Raw genomic sequence first — 19,731 nt, 5'->3', positions numbered from 1 at the left:
ATGATTGCAAAAGAAAGTTATTGCGAACAGTCGGTGGTGTTTAAAGTCAGTTTTGACTAAAAGTGTACATCATGAATATAAGCCTGAAAATGCAAACTGACAGTATGCATTTAAAATCTTTATATTATATATTGTAGTGGTTGCAGGAATAACTTACTCTTGCGACAGCTGGCCATTAGGTCCACTCGGCGTGTGACGTTTTTTCTAGTTTATTTGATCAAACCGGAAAAAAAGTCTACTACTGCAGGATGCAGCATTGCATCCAAGTCCTCGGATGTTGCGACATGCAACTTCCTCATCAGGTAGATCCACCCTTGCCATCGATGGCAATACCTGGTCCCACTCGCGACAACACAGGCACTCACTTTCAGTTGGCAAGCCCCACCAGCTCGAATCTGCTCTCCTCATCCCTTCTGTCCCAGGCAGTTCAGACACACTTTCTTGTCTTTCGCGTTCCAAAACCTTAGCTTCAGTGAATTCTGGTTCAAATTGATACGGTTCAGGATCTGCACCAAAGTAAATATCTTCTAAATCGTCTCTCAAAAATGTCTCCATGGCGAGGAACGCTGCCTATGCTGCATGCACGTTGGATATGTTGACGGAAGTAAACATTTGCACATGTGCTGTGTGGTATTACTGCGCCTGCTTCGGTCATGTTACGGCAGCAAACTTCCTTGACTATTACGCCGGAATGGGAGTGTAGTTCCTAATCTTATCGGCCTAGAAAACCGCAGCTTTACATTTCCGCTGGTCTTAGTACACGATATAACTGCAGAAGAGTCAAGTTTTAAATAGGACAAATATCGAAACTCGTTGGTCATTTTTGAACGCGATGCTACTGGTCTAATAGGATTCAATGATTTATGCTAAGCTATGCTAAAAGTGATGTCGCCAGAACAGGAGAACGGCTGAATGGATTTCAAAACGGTAAAAATCAACTTATTAACTCGGGGGGGAGTTGGAGAATGAGCCTATTTCCAAAAAAAGTGGAGTGTTCCTTTAATGCATTGTGTTTCCTTCTGAAGCATCAGTGAGTGTTTGAACCTTCTGTAATAGTCGCACATGAGTTTCTCAGTTGTCCTCAGTGTGAAAAGATGGATCTCAAAATCATACAGTCATTGTTGGAAAGTGTTCAAACACACACACAAAAAAGCCTGAAAAGCCAACACATTTGTGCAAGTCTTTAACAAATCTTTCAATGAATAATATGTTTAGTTTGCAGGATTAGTTCACTTACATAGATGAAAAACTGCTGTATGAAAGTTTGGGTTTTTTGAAAGATAGAAATTAATATTTTTATTCAGCATAGACATAACAAATTGATTGAACGTAACAATAAAGACATTTATATTGTCACTAAATATTCCTATTTCATATAAATGCTATTCTTTTCAACTTTCTATTCATCAAAAAATTTGCATCATCATTTCCACAAAAATATTATGCAATGTCACAGTTTTCAATATTGATAATTTATGTTTTTTTAAGCAGCAAATCAGCATATTAGAATGATTTTTGAAGGATAATTTGACACTGAAGACTGGAGTAATGATGCTGAAAATTCAGCTTGGCATTACAGGAATAGATTACATTTTAAAATATATTCAAATAGAATACAGTTATTATTACTGTTTATATACAGTTTTTACTCCATGTTGACTCCTAAGCTTTAAACAGTAGTGTACAAAGAAACATAAAGTAACACTTGCTTGAATAGTGACTTAAAATACTTTATGATGGTAATATTTCCACAAAATAAATATAGTCATTAGCCTTGCAGGTTTTTACGGTGCATTCTAGTGATTACCAAGCAAGAAAAAATTGCAGTTGTGAAACTATTTTTAAGTATCTTGTATTAAAAATGATTGAATCCCTTGGCAGTGCTCTTACTACAGAACAGACTGAAAGTCTCATCTATGTTGTTGTTTGTGGATGAATAACCTAAAGGAATGTCTCATTAGTCACTGTTAATTGAGGCCGTTTTGTCTTCTCAGGTCCATCCTTCAGAGATTGGGTGTCGTCTTCCTCCCAGAAGGCAGTGGCTCAGAGCGAGCCGCTGAGATGGACAGCCTCTATTCTCCAGTCATGACCTCTGTAAGCCCCCCACAAAGGCTGAGTGTGCTGTTCTGCTTGAATTGCTAAGATTCAGCACACGATAAGACAAGTGAAACAGACTGTCGCTTCAGGCGCTGAGCTGCCGGACCCTACTTAAGACGTTTGCACAGACACAGCACTTTTGAATCCCATCGATACAGGTTTTAGTCTCGAGACGGACAGTCACCTGCATTTTAGGGTGGGTGAGGCTGCATTAGTAACCTGCCCTTGATGGGCGCAGCGGTTCCCATGACGATGGGGCACCTGCGGACTGCAGATGTTTCATTGGGAGGTTGCATGAGTCGCTGAACCCATTACTCTGCCTCACTGTTGCCTGGAGGTGGATAATAAATCTCCTCAGCCTCCAGATTTACTGTCAAAATAGTACTGTTATATTGCTATTTATATAACAGTATATGTTTTATATATATATATATATATATATATATATTTACAAGAATTCACGTTGTGATTGTAAGAGCGGTTTTAAACAGGATTTGGCATAATCTGGATTAGAATCTTGATTGCATGAAGAGCTGATATTAGTATTAATATGAAGGGCTTTGATTAGATATGTGCGACTTCTGACTGGCGTAAATGAACAGAGGAAATAATCTGTCTTGCCTGGAATAGCATATGAGCTTATCAGGCTTCTCAAGATGGATTTTGGAGAGATCTGACTCAGTGTGTGTGACAGAGAGAGTTAAAGAGAAAGTTCACTCAGAATTATAATTTTGTAATTTACTCACACTTATATAATTCAGAACTCATATGACGTATTTTCTTGCATGAATCACAAAAGGAGAAATGTTGTAGAGCGTTGATTCACCCAAAATTGAGAATTGTCATCACTCACTCTCATCTCGTTCCAAACCCATAAGACTTTTTTTTTAGCTTCAAATCAAAATTTTTTAATTTTAATGAGACCTGAGAGGTTGCTGTCTCGACATTTAAAGTCTATTCGACCAAAATGTTAATACTTTTAAAAAGTTCATAGAGTCATTGTAAAAGTAATACAATAAATTAATCAAAGTCCTTTCAAAAGTAACGATTGCGTTATATAATAAACTGATTTAATTTAGGTTTTTATTCATATACGATTGAGGTCAAAAGTTTAGAATCTGCAAAATGTTAATTATTTTACCAAAATAAGAGGGATCATATAAAATGGATGTTATTTTTTTATTTAGTACTGACCTAAATAAGATATTTCACATAAAAGACGTTTACACATTAGTCCACAAAAGAAAATAATAGCTGAATTTAAAAAAATACCACATTAAAGAGTTTACATTTGCTTGATTTTTAATACTGTGTTGTTACCTGAATGATCCATAGCTGTGTATTTTTGTTTAGTGTAGTTGTTCATGAGTCCCTGTTTGTCCTGAACAGTTAAACTACCCGCCGTTCCTCAGAAAAATTATTTGGTTTTTCAGCATTTTTGTGTATTTGAGCCCTTTCCAAAAATCAACGGATCTCAAAATCATACATCTTTTCAACTATTACAGAAGGTTCAAATGCTCACTAATGCTTCAGAAGGAAACTCAATGCATTAAGAGCCGGTGGGGGTGAAAACTTTTTGAATTTTGAAGATCAGGGTAAATTTAGCTGATTTTGTCTTCTGGGAAACATGTAAGTAGCTTCTGAAGGGCTGTCCTAAATGAAAATAATAATATGATATTTACGTGAAATAAGAAAAATGTACACATCTTCATTCTGTTCAGATGTTTGCACTCCTTAATGCATAATTTTTTCTTCTGGAGCATTAGTGAGCATTTGAACCTTCTGTAATAGTTCTGCAATAGTATCCCTCAGTTGTCCACAGATGGAAGATGGATCTCAAAAATCATACATTCATTGTTGGAACGGTTCAAATACACAAAATGCTGAAAAACCAAAGAATTTGCGGGACTAGAATGATATTTCTGAAGAACAGCAGGCAGTTTAACTGTTCAGGACAAACAAGGGACTCACCAACTATCACTAAACAACAACAACAAAAACAAAAAAAACACAGCTGTGGATCATTCAGGTAACAGCACAGTATTACAAATCAAGTGTATGTAAACTTTTGTACAGGGTAATTTTTATAAATTCAACCATGTATTTTATGTGAAATATCTTATTCAAGTCAGTACTAAATTAAAAATAACATGCATTTTGTATAATCCCTCTTATTTTTGGTAAAATAATTAACATTTTGCTGATTCTGCAAGGTGTATGTAAACACTGATTATTGCACATACAGTACATAGAATACATCAAATATGGGAGCTCAGATGCACTTCCTATCTGATTGGTTCCTGTGCATTAAATGCATTTAGACATCAAATTGTGGTTGAATGGACAGAAATCTCTCAGGTTTGTTTCATTAAAAATATTTCATTTGTGTTTCAAAGATGAACATTAACTCCTAAAAGGGATAGTTCACCCAAAATTTCTGTCATTAATTACTCTCTCTCACGTCATTTCAAACCTGTAAGACCTTCATTCATCTTAAGGCCCAGAATGATAGTAAGGACATTGTTAAAATAGTCTATGTGACATCTGTTGTTCAGTCGTGATTTTATGAAGCTATAAGAATTTTCTTTTGTGCGTCAGAATGCCAGCTCCTGCATCAGCAGGACCACACACGTGTCGTGTTACTCTCATGGAAGTGTGTCGAGGACTGACACAGAAGTTATTTTTGTTTTCTTTGTGCAAAAAACTTATTCTCATAGCTTCAGAAAACCACTAATGTCAGATGGACTATTTTATCAATGTTCTTACCTTTCTGGCCCTTGAAATTGTCAGTTGCGTTGCTGTCTATGCAGGATCAGAAAGCTCCTGAATTTAATCAAAAATATCTTAATTTGTGTTTCCGAAAAAGGTCTTACGGGTTTGTAACAACATTAGGGTGAGTAATTATTTTCATTTTTGGGTGAATTATCCCTTTAAGCATTTGGAACGACATGACTACAGAGACAACGAACTAAATGCTAACTATTTAGTGAAAATTAATTACACTTTAGAAGTATGCAAACGTGAATAAATGAATCATCATAACAATTTGTCCAAACATGAAAAAGTATCATTTGATTCTATAGAAGTGTCATCTTGCCACTATGTATCTTGCTGTAGCACATCTGTCTCTCCTCTCACACACAGACGCTTGCCTTGAACATACAGGCTTTCAATTAGATTTTTATTGGACTGATTTTGCAGATATTGCAGTTCATCTTTTCTGCTTCATATCTCTTCTTCATCATAAAACTGTCCAGCCTCTCTATTTTCCGACAGACATTTTTATCCATTATTTCTCCTCTTTTGTTCCACTCCACAGTTTGTTGGCGAGCTGTTACAAGAGGGGGCCGCTCTCAGCGTGGGCATCTGTGCGTCCGGAGGTCACGGCGGGCAGTGGATGGCGCGTTTACATCAGGCCATCGGTGACGGTCTAGTGCCTGATGTTAGCGTCGTGCCGGTGGGCATTTCCTACGATTGCCTGCCGCGCTACTTTTCACATCCACAGGTGACGACCTTAGTATTAACAACACGCACTCCATTCTGTAATGACCCCTATCAGACAAACACCATCAGCGCACGGGGCTATTAAACAAACCAATAAACAAATTACAAACACAAGTACATTCACATTCACCTGACAAAGGCAAACACAATAATGGTGGTCATAAACACAATGATCACACACTTTGTCAAACTCTTAACTCAAGTATTAACTTTGTGATGTAACCCAGTCTGCACTATTTTGCGTGCAGCTCATTTTGGAAAGGTGTTCTGTTGCTTTTTGAAGTGATCTGACTATTTTCATCTGGCATACAATGAAACAATAAAAAAAAAACTCTATCTCATCATAATTGCAACAAACCTCATAGAGAGAACACCCTAGCAACCACTTAGCAATGCCCTAGCAACCACACAGAACACTCTAGCGACTAAAACACAGTAGCAACTACACAGAACACTTTAGCAACCACTTAACATTGCCTTAGCAATTAAAGAACACCATGACAGCCACCCAAAACAGCTTAGCAACCACAGAGAATTAGCAGCAGCCTTGCATTATCCTAGCAACCTTTCAAAACACCTAGCAACTGCCCAGAACATCCTAATGTCGTACCAAACATTACCTAGCAACCATACAGAACACTAGTGACCACCCAGAACTCCTTAGTAAATACCCAGAATTATCTTAGTAATTATTTTACCACCTAGCAATATCTTAACAGCCCCCCCAGAACTTTTTAGCAAACACTTAGCAACATTCTAGAACACAAAATTATCCTAGCAACCTCACAGAACACCCCAGCAACCACCCAGAACACCCTAGCCACCACCTTAGCTTATCTAGCATTATCCTAGCAACTACCCAAAGCACATCATCCCAACTAGCAGCTGTACAAATTACCCGAGGGACCACACAAAACTTTTTAGCAACCACCCAAAACACCCTAGTAACCACCTAGCAATGTTTTAGCAAACACCCAGCATTATCCTTACTTCAGCAACCACTTAGCATTGTCTTAGCAACCACACAAAACACCATGGCAGCCACCCAAAACATCTTAGCGATCACCCAGAACACTGTAACGCCTACCTAGCATTATCTTAGCAACCATTCAAAACACCCTGGAAACTGCCAGAACACCCTTGTGACCACCTAGCAACTTCCTAGCAAACAACGGCAGTCACATTATCCTAGCAACAATACAGAACACCCTGACCACCCAGAACTCATTAGCAACCACCCAAAACACCCTAATGACCACCTAGCAATCCTTACTTCAGAAACCACTTAGCATTGTCTTAGCAACCACACAGAACACCATGACAACACCCTGGAAACTGCCAGAACACCCTTGTGACCACCTAACAACTTCCTAGCAAACAATGCCAGCGACATTATCCTAGCAACCATACAGAACACCCAGAACTTTTTAGCAACTACCCAGAACACCTTAGTGACCACCTAGCAGTGTCCTAACAACAACCCAGAGCTTTTTAGCAACTTCAGCAACCACCTGCATGCTTCAGAATTTCAGTCCTTCATGTCATAGTGTGTTACCAATTGTTTTCTTGGTGACTATGGTCCCAGCTGCCTTGAGATCATTGACAAGATCCTCCTGTGTAGTTCTGGGCTGGTTCCTCACCGTTCTCATGATCATTGAAACTCCACAAGGTGAGATCTTGCATAGAGCCCCACACCGAGGGAGATTGACAGTTATTTTGTGTTTCTTCCTTTGTAAGATCAGAATGCAAGATAACTTCATGGTTTTACTGAACTAGTAGCTCACAATATCTGCCTTTGCTATGTAGAATCCACGGATGTTTCTCTCTGCAACTGAAGTCGGATTGTTGCAGTCTGCCACCAACACAGAGCAATTTGTCAGCATCAAGAAAAGGTTTCAAATCTGTGATTTTGGAATCTGAGTTTAGTGTTTTACCAGCTTTGAGCAAACTAATCTCATGACTAAAGCAAAAAAACTTGTCACTTTGGTCCAGTACCTCTCAGCGTCAAGCATTTCTTCAGCAGTCAGCTCACCTCGTCTCTTGGAGCTTGAACTTGCATTGTGCACAGACCTCTTTAATCCAAGCAGTGACCCACAATACCTTCTTCAGTTTACTGTACTTCAGTAAATCTAGCACAGGTTCCATTCCACTTTGGTCGCTGCAGCTGCTGAGTTGCACAGTGATCTGCTGAACTTGTTTTAGCTCAATATTTGCGTCTTCATCACTCTGATCTTCATCACTCTCCTCTCTATAGTCAGAAAGTCCTTTCCACTGTAGTTTACTTTCCTTCAGGCTAGCTACAGTCTGACCTCTGGTCAGGAGATCTGCTGGATTGTCTTTGCTTTAGGGTTAGGGTTAGGTTAAAGGTGAACACATCCACAGGTGAACTTGTCGGAACTCCATATTCAGAGGCTTTAGCACGTCGTATCCAAGTTGTTTCCTAGTCTTGCTCCAATCACTGCTCGCATCACTTCAAGACGCAGCAGGGACATTTTCTTCAGCGGGGCTACTCTGTACTTTGAAGCAACAAGTCATGAGGTCTTTGTTCCTCCTTCTGCCTCTCGCAGCAGGTATGTGACTGTACTATAAGCTTTCTTGCTTGCGTCACAGAACACTTGAAGTTGTTGTGCGTCGTGCTTGTACTCAGATTTTACTCCATGCCAGCGGGGGATGACTATGTGGTGTGCAAGATCTACAGGCAGCTCCTCATCCCATCCGACGCCTCGTATCCACATCTCTTGAAAAAGGCATTTCACATGCACAGTGAAAAGGGTTAGAAAGCCTTTTCGAATATGCGAGCATAGAGTTTCAGAATGCTCCTTTTGGTGTTCTCTCATTTTGCTATAGCATCCAACAATGCAGTCAGGTCAAAGACGAAATCGTCCTCCACACTAAGCCTAGCACCTTCCGTACAGCTCCTGGTATCTCTGTCTCCGGTGCAAGTTCATTCGTTGTTGTTTTCTATTTCTCCTTCAACTCTGGACAGTTTGTTGTCCATTTGCAAAGGTCCATGCCAGCTCTAGACATAATCCGATTGGCATTAGCAGTATTGGAGAAGGCATTCACAACATCAATTGCAATTAAGATGAAGTCATCGACATAAAGTGATTCCTTTATTATCTTCACGACCTCAGGGAGTTGTGCTTCAAATTTCTTCAAATGTTTTCTTACTGTAGCTGCAAGGTGAAATGGGCTGGCGGATACTCCGGACACCACCCTTGTCATCTGTAGCACATGCTGCATCTCACCTCTGTCTTCACTGAGCGTTGCAGCGAGCCAGAGGAATCGTACCGCATCTCTGTCCTTCTCAGCAAGGAGATTTGCAAGAAAGCCTTTTTGATATCTGCTCTAAATGCAATCACGTTCCGGCTTGTCAGGTCGCCATGGCAGTTCAACTTCATATCTTCCATATTTGTACTGAGTTGTCTATTCAAACTTGTGAAGAGCCTCCTCTTCCTCAGGACTGTCTCTCTGCTTCATGGTGATACAGAGAGAGACTATTTCCCAGAAGGCTTTCAGGCACAGTGAACAGCCCCCAGAACTTTTTTGTCTCTTTTGTCTCTGTAATTACATGATTTAATCAGCTGCATGGTTCTTTCTCTGCTCAGAATCTCTTTCTGCAGGAATTCCATAACTTCTGAGACTTTCCATTCATCACTGGTTGTTCTCTGTTGACTACACTGGAGAGTAATGTCATCTGGAATCATCTGAAGCAGAACAGGGCACAACAAGCTGCCATATGCTTCTGATGCGACACCCAGTGATTCTAAGCTGCAGATATGTACTTCACATTCATCATAAAGTTGTCTCGGAGCAGTGACATCATTTGATTTCTTTTCTGGGCAGAGATTCAGCAGTTTGATCATGAGCGTCTTAATAAGCAGGTCTTTTCTTCCAACTGATTCTGCAACAGATATATCACGCCATCATAATTAGTGTCTGTCAACATCGTAGAGTGTAAAAAAAGATGGACAATGCATCTCCACTTCCTTCCACTATAGAAAAGTGAAGCCAAAGCATCATTTGGTCATTTGAAGACAGTGTCTGGCACTTTGGCTTCACTTTTCAGGACTTGTGCGGCACACTCGGTCAACATCAGTCCCGCTATTGCTTTTGAATCAGCGCCGGTTAAATACGTCTTTAAGTAATTAAACATCTCAGTTTTGCTCAACGCATCATTCTTGTGAATAACGGTTTCAAACTGATTCCAAAAGTCTTACCACAGGCTAATTTTACCTTTGAACTTGTCAATAATCAACTTGGGTAACTTTTGCAGTGATGACTCGCTCTTTATACTCCTCAATCATTCACTTCTTCTCTCTCACGCTCTCAGTTCTACAACAGCATTATGGGAAATTATTCTTAAAGGAGAACTGCCTAATAAATGAGTACTTAAACTATTTCTGTTCTTATTACTGAAAACAGTGAATTAACATTATACTAAGCATTTATGACTAATATTATTCTAATTTAAGTTTATCTTAGTCTTATCAGACCACAGGACATTGTTCTAGTAACTCATGCTCTTGGTTGTCTTCAGCAAACTGTTTGCGGGCTTTCTTGTGAGCCAGCTTTAGAAGAAGCTTCCTTCTAGGACAACGCCCATGCAAACAGACTTGTTGCAGTCTGCTGCGTATGGTCTGAGCACTGACAAGCTGACCTTCTACTTCTGCAACCTTTAAAGCAATGCTGGCAGCACTCATACATCTGTTTTTTGAAGCCAGGTTCTGCACCTGACGCACAGAACGAGTGCTCAACTTCGTTGATCGACCCTTGCGAGGCCTTTTCCAAACGGAACACATCTTGGAAAACCTCTGTATGACCCTGACCTCTGTAGTGTAACTCGGTTTCAGAGTGTTACTGAACCTCTAATAGCCTTGGTCATCTTTGTGGAGAGCAACAATTCCAATTCTCAAATCCTCAGAGAGTTCTTTGCCATGAGATGATGAGGTGCCATGTTGAACATCCAGTGGTCAGTATGAGAGAATTGTACTTAAAGCACCTAATTTTAACTGCTCTAATTCAAGATACACAACTTTGTATGGTCCTTTCACCTTGAGAAGAAATACTAAAATGGTTGCTGAAATGTGAGGGGTGTACTCACTTTTGTGAGATACTGTAAGTGATTTTCAAAACAACAACCCAGAACACCCTAGCAACTGTACAGCAGTGCACTATGGAGCACTCAGAAGTCTTGCACAGGAATTGCAGTTGTCTAGTTTTGTATTAGTAATTCCTGAGGTGAACTGATTCATTACATAGTAATAAGCAGCAATATTCAGATCATTAAAATCAGATGATGTGTTTTTTTTTTTTTCATTTTGATTTGATGATTTTAATATGCAGCTTGGAGATGGGTTTTCTAACTGAGCAAGACTCAGCTAGAATGTGTCAACTCACATTTAGAGAAAAAAGAGAGATAAAGAGAAATGCATATTATTGCATGCATCCATCTCAAATAGACCGCAGTTATTATAGTGATTACAACCACTAATTTCTCCTCTAATGGCTCTTCACCATTAGAGCGTTGTGAAGATCAGAATAGTTTTCTCGAATTAGATCCAAGTCATTTGATCAGCTTGTGTGTGAGGGGCAGCGTTTGAGTGAGTGTTTTTTCATTTGTTTGTGTGGTCTGGAGGCCGGCGTGATGTCTGCTCTGCGGTTTGCTGTCTCCCTGCTGAAGGGTGATCACAGAGGAAGTGTTAGGATCCATTTTGCACAGGCTTTCTCTCTGAAGGTATGACTCACACACAAGGAATTACACACACTCGCTCATCCATACACACTCTCAAACAAATAAAAAATAATTATTTCATACAAATGCAGAACCTTAATGCGGTGATTCTCTCCTGGTGGGTGGCCGGACTCTTCTGATAGGGTCGCAGAAAGCAGGGGAAATAATGAATGCAAAAATACAATGCATCAAGCCATATAATTTGGCATATTAAGTGTAGCAAAACAAATTGGCTAGTAAATAAAAAATAAGAGAATAATGTGTAATTTGCATATTCATACCAGTGCTTGGTAATAAGGCTAATATTAGGGTTTTTCGCAATACCACAATTTCAGTAGTTGATTTCAATACCTACAATTTCTCTTGCTGTAATTAGCTAATTAGTTACTGAAATCTCCTTTAAAATTGTTAAATATCAATATAATTTATTACAAATTACATTAAACAATGGAAAACAGATTTTTATTTAAATACCTAGACTACTGTTTAAATGTTTGGGCTTGGTTATTTATTTTTAATACAAAAGACACAAGATAAATGCTGTTCCTTTGGACTTTGTTATTCAAACAATCCTGAAAAAATGCACCACTGTTTCTACAAAATAAAATAAATATAAGTGATAATAATAAGCTGATGATGATACAAATAATAAATGTTTCTTGAGCAGAAAATCAGCCTATTAGAATAGTTTCTGAAGAATCATGTATCACTGGAGTAATAATGATTTCACAATATCGCTGTTTGTTTGGACCCTGGACCACAAAAGGGTCAGTAAGGGTCAATTTTATATACATCATCTGAAACTGAATAAGATTTCCATTGATGTATGGTTTGTTAGGATAGGACAGTACAATATTTGATAACTATTTGAATATCTGGAATATGAGAGCAAAGAAATGTAAATACTGAGAAAAATACCCTTATAACTGATCCAGGGTCACATATAAGTTCTATTTGGATGGAAATTGTTTCTCATGTGTACGTTGGTAAAAATGAATTTACATGGCACCACAGTGATACAACCCATGGATTTGGATGCTGATTTATTTACAGTGGAGGAACATAAAGCTGCTTGGTTTGCATTTGCATGTATATAATACAATTTTAAAACTGTATTGCATACCTGTGGCTGCGGCCATAATGACTCATTTAATAAATATGCATGCAAATTACAGCGAGGTGCTACAGTTATCGTACGGTGTGTGGTCAAAAAGGATTTAAACATTGAATTTTGAATCATTTTCTTCTTGTAAACATTCAAAAAATCTCATCCACCCTAAACCTTTGAACGGGAGTGCAAGTAAACATCGCTTCAGTAAGTTGTTAAAAAATTAACATTCAGTGATAAAAAATCATGGGGCAAAATTACAAGCAATGGAACATATTAAATAGGACAAAGATTAAAATAATAGGCAAAATAAATATACTGAAATTACTGGCATAGTCATTCACATAAATATAATACTAATTTGATTTTTTTTAAACAGAGAATTCAGTCTTTTTTATTGAGGGTTTATTAAAGGGGTCATGGCATGGATTTGTTTGTTATTTTGTTATTTTTTTGTTATACTTACTGTTTGTGATGCAGCTGCAGTCAGATCTAGTACCACATCAATATCTTTCAACAAATGTTTCTATGTGAACTCTCCATGACGCTGTGCCTTGATTACAAAACAAACAAATTGTTCAGAAGTCCAATCAATCGATTTGACATTATCCGGGTTGGCATTAAAAATAAACTATCCACTTGTACTTGTTCCTTATGCTGAGACCCTTCTGATATCTGTATAAAGGCGAACATAAGCTGTAATTTTTTTAAACCAAATGCGTCAAAGCAAATGTTTTTTCACTTAATTTGTCCAATTGACGACAGACTCACAAAGTGACTGCACATCTGTATCGAGTGCAGACAAGATAGCGGCAGTGATTATAATTTTATTTGAATTTGATCCAACGCAGTGTATTCAAGTGATTAGCCGTTAAGCTACTGAACGCCAGTGAGTGGGGCATATGGTAAGATGATGACTATTCGTTGATGTCTTGCTCTGGAGGCAGTGTTTATGCAAATGTTTGTGCCTGGATGTCGTCACCTCACACCTCAGATCCAAACGAGCCATTTTTGGAGCTTGATTAAATAAATGCTTCATTTATAATGAGAAGGAAGTTTTAAGCTATAAAACTCGCAGGATGTTTCAGTGGTACAAACACGTTTTATATGCCAAAAGATCAAGGCAAATTTGATTTCTCATGCCATGACCCCTTTAAAGCTGCTAAAGTTGTCCATCCAAGAGCAGTGTGACTTTTCTTTGTTTATTACTAATACTGTTCGATAATGAATAACTATGTGAATGGCCGCTGTTAGACTGCAAGACCTAAAGCACAGATGCACTACTGTATGTTGAGCATTTTTCAGACCTCCTTTCAGAGCATATATTAGCAGCCACATGTCAGACTCCATCAAATTAAAATGGTATATGATGCCCTTTGGTGTAGTGTTACTAAAGCATTATAGCAGGGATCCGCAAATCTGTCTTGTGACATCCACTTTCCTGCTGAGTTTAGCTCCAACCCTGATCAAACTCACCTACCTGTGATTTTCTAATGATTCTGAAGACATTGATCAGCGTTAGAGCTAAACTCTGCAGGAAAGTCAATCTTGCAAGCCAGATTTCTGCATTAGAGGCACAAATCTCATGTTTTTGTTGTGAAAATTACATTGTTGGAGCAATGCAATTACAAATGCAAGTACAAATCTGTTGACTTTTGTGTAGTAAATAAATCTAGTACTGCCATTTGACATCCAAAATTCTGGTCTTGAATCAAAACCAGTTGAGAACCACCTCCTTAATGCAACATTTTTGAAGCTTATGTATGAGCACTGAAAAGTTTTCTCTCTCATATTCTCTATCTCAGGAGATGTGCGAGAGCGGAAAGTGTCGTGTGGATGGAGGGCGCCCCCTACAGGACCTGCTGTTGACCACCATACTGCATGACAGGTCTGTTCAATCCCTCTGTTCCTGTATCCTGTCTGCAGCATTCCGCTCTTCATCCATCTCTTCCTATTTGCTCTTGTACCATCTGTCCGCCCATATGGTCAAAATCGAAAAAGCTCGGGCATTTCACTTCAAACCATTCATTCTTTCTGCATCCTTCATTGTAGATTTTCTTGTCAGTGACGACGGTCCCTTGAGGTCTGGAGGTGGTTCTTCACCTTTGTGTTATTTTTCTGACATGCCAAATTTGTAAAACTACAGAAAGACAACAGGAAGAATAAACAGTGACAGAAGGATGCTGGTTTGAGAATGATGGATGATACGTTCCAGTCCTCTTCAGCCAGTTCTAACTGAGATTCTAGTCTGCTGAATCAGACCTCTAGAGCCACATGCATAAAATGTTTCTGCGTTGCACTCTTTTTAAGCAACTCAGCTTCTCAGTAGAAGTCAGTCATTCCAACTCCGACTTGTAATGAGTTGGAATATCCTGGAAAATCTACAAAGAGCTTCTCATCCGCTGTTCACTCTCTTCCGACAGCCTCAGGGGTTGTTATATATTTTAAAGCGGCAAATCCACAGCGGGAGGCCTTATCATGAGGACTCAGCCCTGCGGGCTCGGCATTTGCATTTTGACAGCTGGTAATAATGTATTGTTGTAAAGCCTTTTGTTGTACACGTTAGGGAGTGATAACAATGAACAGTCAGGTTACACAGTCACGGGAGGTTTGCTAGGACTGTAATGTAAATTTAATGCTGAGATCAAGGAAGTGAGGCTGTTTTGGAGAATGAAACCCCTGTATGTATATTAGGACAAAGTGTGTTGTAATAAAATGAAATGTGATTGATTTCATCAGGATGGACTCTATCTTCAGCCAGAAGGATGTTTCCTGGCTCCTCCCTCCCGCTGTCATGCCTGAGCTGTCTCCCGCTGATAGACAGCAGACTATCGCACTGACTCTTCATTTGATGTACTGTGAGTCTGTTCGACACACGCAAGCTCCCAAAGATCAAACTCTTGCACTTGAATAATTGTTACTCTATGTATGAGGCTAAGCTTTATGTGTGTGTGCGCGTTTTGTTTTAGCTTCAACTGCAAGTATGGCCGTCATGTCTACCAGTCTGGTGTCCTGTTTGCTGCTCCACAAGCATCGCAAGGTGTTTTAAAAACTCCTCTCATGCTTTACATCACATTTTTGTATATCACTTTTACTTTTACATATACAGTCTACTATTGAGGGGATGATAGTTGTTCATGAGTCACTTGTTTGTCCTGAACAGTTAAACTGCCTGCTGTTCTTCAGAAAAATCCTTTAGGTCTCACAAATTATTTGTTTTTTCAGCATGTTTGTGTATTTGAACCCTTTCCACCAATGACTGTATGCTTTTGAGATCCATCTTTTCACACTGAGGACAACTGAGGGACTCATATGCAACTATTACAGAAGGTTCAAACGCTCACTGATGCTCCAGAAGGAATAACAATGCATTAAGAGCCAGGGGTGAAAACATTTGAATGAAGACATTTTTCTTATTTTGCCTAAACAGCTTTTTTTTTTTTCATTTAGTACTGCCTTTCAGTAGCTATATAAGGTACTTGCATGTTTCCCAGAAGACAAAATAAGTTAAAATTACCCTGATTTTAAAATTCAAAACCCCCAGCTTTGTCCATCGTGTTTCCTTCTGGAGCATCAGTGAACATTTGAACCTTCTGTAATAGTCCCTCAGTTGTCCTCAGTGTGAAAAGATGGATCTCAAAATCATAAAGTCATTGTTGGAAAGGGTTCAAATACACAAAAATGCTGAAAACCAAAGAATTTTTGGGACCTGAAGAGAACAGTGAAATGAATGACTCATAAATGACTATCACTAAACAAAAAACACAGCTGTGGATCAATTAGGTAACAACACAGTATTAAAAATCAAGTTTTTCTTGTGGACTGTATGTAAACATGAAGTTCTTAAGCATATTTCAGAATTGTATTCTGAGGCACAGTATACAAAATTTAAATGGGATATTTGAAAAAAATGATCAAAATTAGAGAGCACTTACAGATACCTCCAAGTTATTGGTATTATTCTGGCACCTGGTGCTAATTTCCTTAATTATATGACAAACCCTATTTAACTGGCAGCATTCCTCCAATTCACTGAGACTGCAAGATGACGGGCCACTCTAAAGGCTGAAATGCACTACATGACTTTTAAAATCTGAATAGATCTGAATAGAAGCAGTTTGGCAGCAAACTTTGTGAAAACTAATATTTGTGTCATTCTCAAAACTTTTGGCCACGACTGTACACTAACAGACTTTGAAGCTGTTCAGATCACAACAAACCCATGCAGAAACATGTGCCTTGTTGCTAGTAGACACATAACAAATGAAAACAATATGCATTCTAAAATCGTCTGAAAATATCAAACATGGTCTGTGACCATCATACACTACGCAATTTTCTATGGAATCTGTCAACTCAAATCTGCAGACTCGCTCTGACTTCTCCAGACTGTAAATCGGTGGAAAATTGGGGCAAAAATCTTCCAGGCTTAAAGTGACTGAAACCCTGCAATAGGAGGTTGTTCAGATGAAGGCCAAAGGGAAAAAGTTAGTAAATCTGTGATTTCTCGAAGATTGCAGGATTGCAGTGACACTGATTCATTCAAATCCCCTAAAAACGCTGGTTGATCACAGACAAATGCATGAGAATATAGAATAACTCAGAGACTTTCAACAGGGACTTGGTTCAACACTGCAGCTGGAATTATTAGCCAGTTCAATGCTGAACAGGGTAATTATCTGTCTCTACATGTTTAAGAGAAGTCAGACTGAAAGTCATGGAAGTTTGGCACCAAACTGGTGAAAGACTAATCCAAAAGTGTGTAAAGTTGAAAGATGGAGGAGGAAGTGTCATGGTTTGGGGATGTTTCCTGCAGTAGATGTTGGGCCTCTTATACAGATAGATGGCAGGGTGAATGCAAATGTTTATCAGAACCTCCTGCGGCAAAAGGCAGTTCCTTCCCTGCAAGCATCTCCCAATCAGCCTGCAATTTTTATGCAAGATAATGCTCCTGTCACACTGCAAAATGGGTAAAGCAGTTCCTTGAAGTCCTAAACCCAACTGAAAATCTCTGGAAAATCCTTGGCGACAAAGTTATGGCTAAGAACCCAGTACACTCACCAAACTATGGGAGGAAGTAGAAGAAAAATGGATTAAGATCAAGGCCGAGGTTGTCAAACATCTTAGAAGAACAGTGGTATACCTACAGCTAATTTTCTTTCAAATTTTGAGCGATGAAGATTAACAATATTTCAGTTTTTTTTTATAGATTGTTCTTTAATTTTGACATTACACAACGTTAAAATAAAAATAATTTAATATCAGCCAATACCAGCTCTATTTACTAAAAGACTGGAACTCTTTTATAATAGTACATTAATTGGTTTATTAGTCATCCACTGGTTGTAGATGATTCATACAAGCATCAAGCATTTTGTTTGCTTTAATGACATTGCTAATGATTGTAACGATCATCTCCCTTTTTCTCAGGGTGTGCGTGTGTCCGTGCTGTGCAGGGACATCTGTTGGCTGTTGGAGGAGGTGTTGTTTAGAAACACAGACGTGGGTTACGGTGGCTCTCTGGTTGGGCTGGTGCATCACGCACTCTCTCTGCTCCGCCCGTATCTGCTCCTGGCTGCAGCTCCGCCCACAGGAGAACCCATCATCGCTCCGCGGCCCGATCCAGACTCTCTACTCATACTGAGCCAGCACTGCGATTTGCTCACGCACGTCTTCATACACGAGGCTGTAGGAGGTGGGCACAGTGTGTTGAAGATTGGGTGGAGGCAAGGAAACTTGCTGTTGGCAGTCGTCATTTTTATGAGAGGGCATCAGTGGGAGCCCTGGCTTATTTAGTATGCGCTGGCGAGATAAGACATGATGACTTAAGAAAAGTAAAACTTAGTATGCTAGTCTATTTGCACTTTTGGTTAGCAAGCAAGGTCAAATCGTGAACTGATGTTAAGGCTTGGTATTGATAGATTTTGCAATTTGAATCAGATTCTTTCTGGATATGTTTTAGTTATAATGTCAAATATGAAAATATTCATATTTAAACTCGTGTTGAAAAGTTTGGAATAAGAAAGATATTTGAATATTGCTGAAAAAAGTATTTTATGCTCACCAAGGCTGCATTTATTTGATCAAAAATACAGTATAATGACAAAAACAAAAATAAATATAGCTACAAGCTGCAATTAAGGGGCCAAGTACAACAGAGGTAAAATTAAGAGCTATGGAGTTGTCTTTAATTACTCAGTAAAGACTCAGTAAAGGTTCTCTATCCCTGCTCCTGGAGAGCTACCTTCGGCTTAAGTTCTTACCATGCTTCAGCATACCTGGTTTAAGTAGCCCTGAACACCTTGATTAGCTGGTTTAGGTGTGTTTGATTAGAGTTGAAGCTAAACTCTGCAGTATGGTAGCTCTCCAGGAGCATGGTTGGAGACGTTCGATAACACACTTTACGAAATCAGTTTGGTATATCAGTAACACTTTACAATAAGGTTCTTTAGTTAAAGGGATGGTTCGGAGTAGAATTGACTTCATTGCTATGCACTCCGAAGTCCATGTAAATACCCCATCCAAAGTTTTTTTTTACCTTAGTCAAACATTTATGGAGATATTAGAGTTTTTCGAATAGCTTGTTACAGGAGTGAATGGTACATGTGATGTATCTCGTAAATAGCACCACTAAACGTGCAAGTAATCTTACCAAACTTGTACAGTAGTGTAAATAGGTTATGTACTCACAAAACGCTGCATCAGAACATTTGTAAGTCCACCATGAGTGTTTTAAAAACACGTTTTAGCCGATCCCTACTAGTCTCAAAAACTACAAATGGCGACACGTCGACGTCACTTCCCTGGTTTGAAAAAAGCACGTAAAAGTCCTCCTACTACATCTGTGTGCATGTCAACTTGTAGGAGGACTTTTACGTGCTTTTTTCAAACCAGGGAAGTGACGTCGACTTGTAGTTTTTGAGACTAGTAGGGATCGGCTAAAACGTGTTTTTAAAACACTCATGGTGGACTTACAAATGTTCTGATGCAGCGTTTTGTGAGTACATAACCTATTTACACTACTGTACAAGTTTGGTAAGATTACTTGCACGTTTAGTGGTGCAATTTACAAGATACATCACATGTACCATTCACTCCTGTAACAAGCAATTCGAAAAACTCTAATATTTCCATAAATGTTCGACTAAGGTAAAAAAAAACTTCGGATGGGGTATTTAGATGGGCTTCGGAGTGCATAGCAATGAAGTCAATTCTACTCCGAACCATCCCTTTAACATTAGTTAATCACATTAGTTAACATGAACAAATAATGAACTACACTTATACA

General features: G+C 38.9%; 1 protein-coding gene across 1 annotated transcript in view; it reads left to right on the top strand.

Annotated features, from left to right (window-relative positions):
* The window catches only part of gpat2 (glycerol-3-phosphate acyltransferase 2, mitochondrial), an 82,427-nt gene that overhangs the window by 49,465 nt on the left and 13,231 nt on the right, over positions 1-19,731 (top strand). Inside the window, exons 10-16 of the mRNA XM_073819794.1 lie at positions 1,995-2,094; positions 5,417-5,602; positions 11,240-11,338; positions 14,249-14,331; positions 15,183-15,301; positions 15,413-15,483; positions 17,874-18,138. Of these exons, the coding sequence (XP_073675895.1) occupies positions 1,995-2,094; positions 5,417-5,602; positions 11,240-11,338; positions 14,249-14,331; positions 15,183-15,301; positions 15,413-15,483; positions 17,874-18,138 (923 nt within the window). The remainder of the gene's footprint in view (positions 1-1,994; positions 2,095-5,416; positions 5,603-11,239; positions 11,339-14,248; positions 14,332-15,182; positions 15,302-15,412; positions 15,484-17,873; positions 18,139-19,731) is intronic.

Source organism: Garra rufa, chromosome 15 (genome assembly GCF_049309525.1).
Source record: "Garra rufa chromosome 15, GarRuf1.0, whole genome shotgun sequence".
Classification (NCBI taxonomy): domain Eukaryota; kingdom Metazoa; phylum Chordata; class Actinopteri; order Cypriniformes; family Cyprinidae; genus Garra; species Garra rufa.
Note: the sequence above shows the minus strand (reverse complement) of the source record. Positions and strands in the feature narration are given on the sequence as shown.